General features: G+C 45.8%; 1 protein-coding gene across 1 annotated transcript in view; it reads left to right on the top strand.

The window, feature by feature from the left end:
• Positions 1-446: 446 nt before the first annotated feature.
• The window catches only part of LOC104073952 (ATP-binding cassette sub-family G member 2-like), a 16,663-nt gene continuing 7,665 nt past the window's right edge, over positions 447-9,444 (top strand). The window contains exons 1-7 of the mRNA XM_009573898.1: positions 447-730; positions 1,309-1,368; positions 2,662-2,776; positions 5,097-5,249; positions 6,018-6,175; positions 7,281-7,432; positions 8,649-8,747. Coding sequence (XP_009572193.1) covers positions 447-730; positions 1,309-1,368; positions 2,662-2,776; positions 5,097-5,249; positions 6,018-6,175; positions 7,281-7,432; positions 8,649-8,747 — 1,021 coding nt within the window. The remainder of the gene's footprint in view (positions 731-1,308; positions 1,369-2,661; positions 2,777-5,096; positions 5,250-6,017; positions 6,176-7,280; positions 7,433-8,648; positions 8,748-9,444) is intronic.

Below are 9,444 nucleotides of genomic sequence, written 5' to 3'. Positions count from 1 at the left end.
CTTCATACAGGTTCATCAACAGGTTTCTCTGCTGGCTCTGTGGGGGTGTGAGGGGAGGTAAGCATGTTATACCTGACGGAGGGGAGCCTGAGTCTCTAGCTTAAGCGGTAGCAGCTTGCATTTGTGGTCCCCGGTGTGTTGAGCAAGATGGTGACCATCACAGATGGGCTTGGTTTTCACCGCATTAGATGTTCTTTGAGTTCATCACTGCAAGAACATACATGTCTCGTTCTTAAAGGCTATGTGTATTGTTCTAAATCTGTGGGTTTCTGTGCCTTTGGGTACTACTGGATGTCTTCCAGTGCAGATGTCCATCCTTTTGGAAACTTGGCACGTGTAAGGATTGGTGTGGTGTGTGTGAACTTGCTTTTCCAAGACACTTTCTGCAGAAATCTTTGCTTGCGTGTCTCCTTCCCTGCATATTTTTGTGTTCTTTGTCTCAACAGATGGGAACTGCTCAAAACAACAGTGACCTCAAAAAACTCCATGCAGTGGAGCTTGACCTGTGTAACAAGGACATGATGGCAGACACATTTGATCACAGCATTATTTCTGTTGGAGAAGAGGAAGGAGCGGGCAATTTCCAACGTTCTCTTCCAACACAAGAGTCACTCCGATCCCCTCGGGGCTCTGTTGTGAGTTTCCATAACATCCAGTACTCCGTTAAGCAGTCCAGTGGATTCCTATGTAAACGGAAAACTGTGGAAAAGAAGATCCTTCATAATGTTTAGTAAGTTCTTGCTTAAATAAAATATCAGAGGGTAGGAATTAATCTGCTACTGTGAATTGGTGACCCCAATGTCACCTTCCAGATCCAGCTGTGCTGGTAAAGAAGTGACTATCCTCCTGCCAGTCTGCAGTTCATGTGAGCACTTTCTAATTTGCTTTTAGGCAAAATAGCCGGGATATAGCTGGAGCAGTTTCAGTTATTGATCTGAGCAAATTAGGATCAAACTTGTGTGAATTCTTCTGCCAGAAGATCTGAGGGTTCCCTTAACTATGGTTCAAGCTGTGGTGGGAGGAAATGAGCAGCAGAGAGCAGTTGCTTATTCTTTTCAAGACCCAGCTCAGCAGGGAAGACACTTAATTTCTGTCTTTTGCAGACTGCTTTTTATGTCCAGCTCTGGTTCTGTTCTGACTGGCAGTCTGGGACAAGAAAGGAAAAATGCTTATTGACTTCAGATATAAGGAGACGTTTTTAATAATCTCTAAGTTTTCCTTTCAACAGCATTTTGTTCACACCTTACCTCTGCTATGAGCTGCATGTGAACAGTCCTCCATTTGGAAATAACTCTTTCCTTCTTCCAGTGGCATTATGAAGCCAGGCTTGAATGCTATCCTGGGGCCAACAGGGAGCGGTAAATCTTCGTGAGTACTTTCTTCTGCTCCTTCAAATGGACAGTCAGCTGTGCAAAAAGGATTTGGGACTCTGAGGGTTGGGGAAGGATGTGAGGGATCTGCAGGCTCAGACCTTTGTATGCCTGTGAGAAATCTGGTGATGGAGTCTGACCTCGTGGTCCTCTGCTGTCGGCTTTGCTGGAGTTCTTGCCCTGCAGCGATGTCACGTTCCTCATCTGCTCCAATTGGTGGTCTGTATTACTGCAGTCACCTTTGGTGGTGGCCTGAGTTAAGATACCAGGCTGAACTGGGGTGACTGGAGCTCAGGTGTAGGTTCTGTCCTAGACCTGCCATGGGGTGGGGAGCGGGGCAAGCTCCTTTGGGGGCAGGAGGGATGTTGTACCCTGTGAAGTTACTGCAGCAAGACTTCCTTGAAGATGCTAGGCCAAACCCCTCTCTGACGACTGACAGGAATATGGTGTAATGTCAGTCTGTGGGATGCTTTGGATCCTCACCCCAACTTGGCTGTGGCCTGGTGGTGAGGGTGCACATGTGCTTGAATTCTTTGGATGCAAGCACAGAGAAATACTATGCAGACTATCTCCAGGCAGTGCTGATGCTGTTTTCTCTACTGTATAACCATGGTAAGAGAGCCCATTGTCACTTTCTGCCTTTGAGAATGTCAGAGACTGGCGAATACGGCCATTGTTCACACAGGTGTGTCTTTGTGGTGACCCTTGATTTCCCCTTCTAAGGAGACTGCTTGCTAATCAGGATGTTTTCAAGAGCAAGCGCTTCATCAGGGCGGTGTTTACTTAACTAGCAGACAGGCTGGCCTCGGCATTGGCAGTAAGGAGAGTCCAGTGATACGTTAAAACAAAATTACTTTATAGAATTAATCTTAACTCTAGTCTTGTTTATACCCATTTGGATTAATTTCCTTGATCAAAGTAGTTACTTCTATGCTCCCCTGGCTGGAGAGCGGACTGCTCGGCAGGGTGCTTCTGTCTGTGTGCGTTTGAGGTTAGCTGTTAATACAGAGACTGAGTTTATGTCTGTAGGGGGTTGGCTGCTGTGAATTGTGAGGGTCTGTACACTACCATACTGCTGTGGCACACCTTGTGCTGGGAAAACCTGTATCTACACAGAGCTTTCTGTACAAAGAGCTAAAGCCGCCAGAGTAGAGGAAGCCCCTTTCTGTGCCCTTTGGTTTGCAGCATGCCGTGAGCAGGCTGTAACTGCAGTCCTGACTGGGGGAACTTGTCCAGTCAAAGGGAAAAGCAGCTGTTACGGCAAAACCTAATGCCTGGTGTTTGTCTGAAGTCTCCTAGATGTGCTGGCTGCCAGAAAGGACCCAGCAGGCCTGTCTGGAGAAGTGCTTATAGATGGCATCCCACAACCTCCAAATTTCAAGTGCATCTCAGGATATGTTGTGCAGGTGAGTAACTGCCTTCAGTGGAGGCCTGGGAGCCCTTGGGAGGGAAGACCGCATAAGATGAGCAAAGCATGAGCTACTAGGTTAGGTAATTTTCAATGATCCCTACAGAGTTCTTATTTGATAACTCAGATGTTACAGTATTTAGTATTTTTCTGGGATATGGAAGACAAGAGGATCAAACCGTTTGTCTTCCCAAAGCCACATGGATGCCCAAACCACTGGGCTACTGTGGCTTGTTCTTTGGGCTCTGCCCTGAAGTACTAGCAAGGGTTTACAAAAAAATAAAAAGGTGAGGAAAAAACCCACAACACCCAAAATCTCTTGTAAAAATCAGAAGCAGTTCTAGCTGGCAGAAGTACCTTCAAGCTATCAGACAATAATTCTAGGAAGTAAATAGATCCCTGCTGTTCTTCCTCTGATTCTGGCTGGCTGGGACAGAGCTTCGTTCCACCCGGAGACAGGAAAAGCCGGCTGAATCTGCGGAAGTGGGTGGAGGCCTGGACCCTCAAAGCCCTGGGGGAGCTGAGGAAAAGGGGATTCTTGGCAGCCATATGAGCAGCCGAATCTGGAAACCATCCAGGCTTCTGACTGCAGGCAGACGTGAAATACGCAGCTTTTCTGAAAGCTGCCAGCTGGGGGGCTCTAGGAGAATGCATGTGACTGATGCTGTGTCTTGATCCTGCAGGTCAAAGATCCCCAAATCCTCAGTGTTTCATGAGTGGCCAGGAAGTTTCTGGCAAGTGGTCCCAGTTTAAGACATTTGTCTCTCAAATGTCCAAAGCAACCAAACTTAACTTTAGAATGATAGGCCACTAGGTGAGACATTAAATGGTCTCTCTCCCCTCCAACCCCTATGCAGTACTCCCTAGATCAATGAAGAAGGCCCAAAGACTATGAACAACACTTAAGGCCTAAATACATAAATACATACATACTTATAGGGTCAGTTTTATGCAGATGAGCATATAGATGTGCTAAGTCATGTGTTATCCCTATAAAACTGCTAGTGGTCTCTCCACTTATGCCTTGCAAGTGAGGATGTTATGCCACAGTTTGTTACATTTGGTATTAAGGTAGCTTAAATTCGAAGTTTAGTTTCCAGTGTGGTGACACAACAGTTGTACTGGTGGATCTGAGGATGGGGAATGAGAGGCTAGGGTGAGAGACTGAGGGTGTGTGGGGAGGGAAGTGATGGTAGGAAATTCCTAAACCAGCTTTGGCAGCAAAGCCAGTTTATCATAACACTACACCCTGAGTAAACTGTCACATACTTCTAGCACAGCAGCACGTTCAGTCTTCCTCTGTTAACTCCAGTGCAAAACATGGTTGGCTGGCACACCCTTTGTGCTGCTGATCAACTACGTCTGGTGTGGAACGAGTCCCAAAGCAGGCAAGAATCCGCTGCCCTGCAGCTTAGGGGCCGTGTCTTCCAAAAGGGCACTAGATTTGAAAGGTGCTTGATTAACAGGCATGTTTCTCAGCAGCTGCCCAGTGTTGCTTCTCCCATCATATGGTGGGGTGCAGAATTGGCTCGAATATCAAAGCAGGGGTGATGGAGAGGCATGGAGCTCTGGATGGATCTGACGTCAGCTCTGTTTGGCTCATGGTTGTTACAGGTTGGTGTAGGCTGCCCAGATGTTTGTCAATTGGATAGATTTGATTCTTACTCAAAATGCACATGACTGTTGAAGCTTTTCTAAAGGTGTAGCCCTTAGAATAAGGTCTGTGCCCAGGAGTTATAGATAGTTGAGACATGGAAAAAAATCAGGAGCATCTCGGTGCAACACTCTTGTTTCTCTGAGGAGCTGCTGCCAGTGAGGAGCTGGGGAGAGCACCTTGTTGGCAGCTGAACTCAGCAGGTGCTCTGGACCACAGCAAGATATGGCTTGTAACCGGGAAGAGAGCTGACTTGGGTGGTTCCCTGAGTGTCTTTACCTTGAACACCGAGCACTACCAATGTCCCTTGGCTTCAGCTGGACTGGCAGAAGTTTAACTCTTTACAAAACCAGCTACCTGCTCTGCCTCCCTTTAGCTGGTAAGGAAAATGCACGTGCAGTACAAAATGGTACCGTCTGCACTTGAACTCCTGAGCCTGAAAGCAGGCTGAGGTGGTGCTTGGTGTAGGCTGGGTGCCTGCAGAGCTGCATTCTCCCATTGACTGCTACTGAGTGACCTTGAATTTTGTGTCATGTAAGTTTTGAAGCAGTTTCCACTGAGGTCCACAAACAGCTTATCCAGTAACTGCCACTACAGGGACTCTGGTGCCCAGTCAGGTAGCTGAGAAGGAGGCTTTCCAACTGTCCATTTGTACTGCTTTCAGGATGATGTTGTAATGGGCACAATGACGGTGAGGGAGAACCTGCACTTCTCTGCTGCCCTGCGACTCCCCAGCTCCATCAGCATTAAAGAGAAGGAAGAGCGAGTCACCCAGATAATCAGCGAGCTGGGATTAAGCAAAGTGGCTGATGCTAAGGTGAGCAGCGAGAATACCTTTTTCAGAAGTCATTCTACCTCTGGAAACTGAACGACTTGACTCTGCGCAGTATGGCGTGCATAGCGCAGCTAGACTAAGCTAAGCAGGAACCTGACTAAATCATACTGCACACAAGAAATCAGTCTCCTGCTCAGGAGGTAGCTTGGAAAGAGGTATGTGTATTTGCTACTAAAAGGGGAAGATTTTGGACCATGTTCAGCATGTTGTATAAGTTCAGAGGGGAAAAAGTTGCCTAGTCATAGCACCTTGGAAAGCTGCTCAGTCACTTCCTGGCTTTGTGGGACAAGACAGGGAAATTGTTTTTACAGTGCTGAAAGCTGTGACGGATGGAAAGCTGGGCTGTGATGGAGAAGTTCTGTGCAGAGCTTGTTCCTCCCAGCAGCATTTTTACTCTTACTTTACTTTTACTTTACTTACCCCACTCTTGATCAGCAGGTGAGCTACCAGCAAAAGGCATCCCTGAACACCAATGCCACCTCTGCCTGCTGTGGCCTCATTCTGGCTCTTCCTCATCAGTGTCATCCTTGTTCCCTGAAGTCATAAGGTGCCTGGCACCTCTGAAAATCAGGTTCTGCTTACTGCTACACAGTCCCTCCCAATGGGTCAGACCCATCCTCTGCTACTGGCTTTAGAGTTCACTGATGGGACTTTGAAAATGGAAAGGGCTGCTGGGTGTGGAGAGCCCTGAACTCCAGAGTATGCACTGACCAGGTCTTGTTGCAAATACTTGATTTCTTCTGCTTGTAGGTAGGAACCGAGTTGATCCGGGGAGTGTCTGGAGGGGAACGGAAGAGAACCAACATTGGGATGGAGCTCATCACAGAGCCACCAGTCCTTTTTCTGGATGAGCCAACAACTGGCCTTGATGCCAGCACAGCCAATGCAGTCCTCTTCCTCTTGAAGAAGTAAGAGTCAGTCCTTCAGGGCTCTGCTGCAATTTTGTTGTCAGCTCATTAGTAAAAAAAGAAATGCTGTTATGACTGAGTAGCTACAGTGCTGCTTTTTTTTTTTTTTTTTTTTTTTTTTAAAAAAAACTCAGAAGTGGTAGTAAACTCTTTATTTGGGTCTTATCCAAAGCCTTTTGAAGTTGATGGGAATCCTTCCACAGCAAGCATTGGATTGGAGCCCAAAAAGCAGATGTAGCTTGGACAGCTTCCTTTTGCCACAGAGAGGGGTGGACTGGGAGGTCAGACCTTGTAATCATAATTTCTTGGCCTTCCAGCTGAGTCTATTACAAAGTCTCTTCCTCCACTCTGGCAACAGCTTTGAACTCAGATCAGACTTCACCTGCAGGTTTACCCTCAGTGCCCCCTATGTTTTGGGGATGAACTGTCTTCTGGTACAAAGAGGATCAAACAAGGCTTATTTAATGAGAACGACTTCCTAACCTTCCTCCTGGGTTTGTAGCATGTTGTCTGGTTTTGCTTGGGGCAACAAAACCACCATGTTGTCTGGTTTTGCTCTGCTGTTTGTGGATAGAGGTCTTTGATCGGCAAGGATACTTGTTGGGCGTCAGTGCTAAAGCACTTGAAAGAGCGTTTGACAAACCTGAAGGAAAACTAGTTTTGACTTTTCTAGAGAGTAAATCTCCAGCAGAAGAGCTAAGAGAAATCTGAGCTGGCCAGACTTCCACAGCCTGCTATGTAAAGCCTGGTACTGCCATTGAGTGCATAGGACTGTTCCAGTTAGTCAGGTTGAAGCCTGGTGTAGAAAACGTGTACAGAGGGTTTATACACAGCTATGGCCTCAACCTTTGCTAGCTACAGACAACATCGTACTTTATCTACCTGGACTGCAACGACGGTCTCTTGTAATGATGGGTGCTGTCTTGAAGATCTTGCAGGCAGCATCTGACACAGTGACAGAGAAGGGGGAACTACAGCTTTTCTGGGTCGAGAAGTTGACAAGTATTTGTCTTGGATTTGGATACTTATTTTTTGCTTGGGTTAACGTGACCTTTCTGAAATGCAAAGTGTGGTGTATTTGAGAGATGTTTTGTTTCTATTTCAGGCTCTCAAGAAGAGGGCGAACCATCATATTTTCCATCCATCAGCCCCGCTATTCCATATTCAAGCTGTTTGACAGTCTGACATTACTAGCTTTGGGAAAGGTGCTGTACCACGGTCCTGCAAAGCAGGCCCTGGAGTACTTTAGTTCTATTGGTAAGTCTTCTGTGCCAAGAGCAAAGGCAACTGGCTAATAAGTTTAATCTGTGGGTAGATTCTTACCCTAGCAGTGGATAACAGTCCTGTGCTGTGTCCTGGTTTCGGGCATATCCTAGGATAGTAGAGGCTGTATACACAGTTTGAACAGTGTTATGTTAGAACAGGAAAAAATCAAAATGATAAAAATGAAATTTTCCAGACAACACAGAGCATGGCTCTCTCCTGCCTTTGTTTTGCCTTGCATCAGGACAAAAACCCAGAATCGCTTGGGCATTTAGAAGCATGATGCACAACAGACAAGATGATGCTTGTAGATCTGCCAGACCTAGGTGGCAGACCCGGTGGGTTTCGAACCACAGCCTGCAGATTGGCAGCAATCTGTAGGGGCTGATCCAAGAATCTGCTCTAGTCTGAATGCAGGTGGGCGACTGAGAGAACAAAATCATGGTGTGTCTTAAGATGGGTTAATAATTGCACTGTTGGGTGGCTGCCCTGTCTCCAAGTAAACAGGGTAAGGGTTTCTGACTATAAAGGACAGAGATGTGGAGTGAATTTCCAATCTAGTCTAGATGCAGCCATGGACACATTGGATTGTAAGCTTTCCCTGGCTTTAAGGGAGATGTTTTAACCAATGTCACTACTTGTATTCCTCCTCTTAGTATCCCACCTCACTTCCTTTCTCCCAGGAATGGTATACAATAAGCATCCTTGCTTTTTTTTTTTTTTTTTCCTTTCCTCCTCATCCCATAGCTAGAACCATATTATAAGAATCCGCTCTTGTACAGTCCTTCTTCTTCCTTGTGACCAAGAAAACACAAGCAAGAGTTGAGCTTCTAGAGCAAGCATCTGAGGCTGTAGAGGAGATATCCAGCAACCTCTGCTGAGGAACTGTGTCCTTCAGAGTGGGATGTGGTTGAACAGCACTGGGAAGGAGGCAAGAGTTGTCCATGCTGAGCTGTGTAGAAGGAAGTTATAGATTTGTTCTCACCTGAAATCAGTGGAGAATAACTTTGAAGCTCTGTATAGATACCTCAGATTCACCATCTCCTAAATCCTGTCCATTCTACTGCTGTAAACTAATGCTCGTGGAAAGCAGTGAGGTTTTCTTGTAACAGGGTTGTGGAAGAGTGATATAGTATTAGACCTGACCTTCCAAGCTGCGCTCTGTACAATACAAACATGTTGCATGTGTGTTTTTTGGGTTTTTTTTAAGGATATGAATGTGAACCCTTCAACAATCCAGCTGACTTCTTCCTTGATATAATAAATGCTGATTCAACAGCTGTGGCAGCAAGCAAAGACACAGGAAAAGGTAACTTGTGCAGGAGAAACCCACTGTTGGCTGGTGTAGAAGGGAAGTTGTATGTGGTGATGGCAAGCTTTTATTCTCTGGGTTTCCTCCAGTCTAAGGGCACTTCATTATCTTTTTATTTTTCCTACTACTAGATATACTTGGCTTTGGGCTTCTTTAAAGAGCTCAGAAAACTTTTAAAAGGGATTTTTTTCTTCCTTTGGTAATATAGGAGAGCAGTGATAAATATCAGTAATTTACAAAACCTATGAGGGAAAGACTGAAAAACTAGAATTGCTTAGTCTCAGGAGACAGCTGAGGGAAGACAGAAGTCTTCAGTCACATAAGAGGCTGCTGCAGAGAAGACAGGGTAGATAGGCTAAGGAGTAATGGATTTACAGGGCAGTGAGAAAGATTGGAACTAGATTAGAGAACAAACTCTCTAACAATATAGTGAGTGAAATGTTGGGAAATATTTGTTTGGGGATGCTGTTGCATATCCATGACTGAAGGATTAGAAGGGAAGAGTTTTCATAATGGTGCTTTTTGGGGATGGGGAAGTGGATCAGAGCAAACATTGATTTCCCTAAAATTCAGTGAAAAAAAAGTTTTCTGGTGCCTCTTTCTAAGAATATGGCCATTTTTGTGCCACAAAGACCAGGCAGATTACCTACGTTCGATTAAAACTGTAGTGAAACCCTCTCACTCAAGTTAGCGT

This window comes from Fulmarus glacialis, unplaced genomic scaffold, assembly GCF_000690835.1.
Source record: "Fulmarus glacialis isolate BGI_N327 unplaced genomic scaffold, ASM69083v1 scaffold22083, whole genome shotgun sequence".
Classification (NCBI taxonomy): Eukaryota; Metazoa; Chordata; class Aves; order Procellariiformes; family Procellariidae; genus Fulmarus; species Fulmarus glacialis.
The sequence above is the reverse complement of the archived record's forward strand: the minus strand, read 5'-3'. Positions and strand labels throughout refer to the sequence as shown.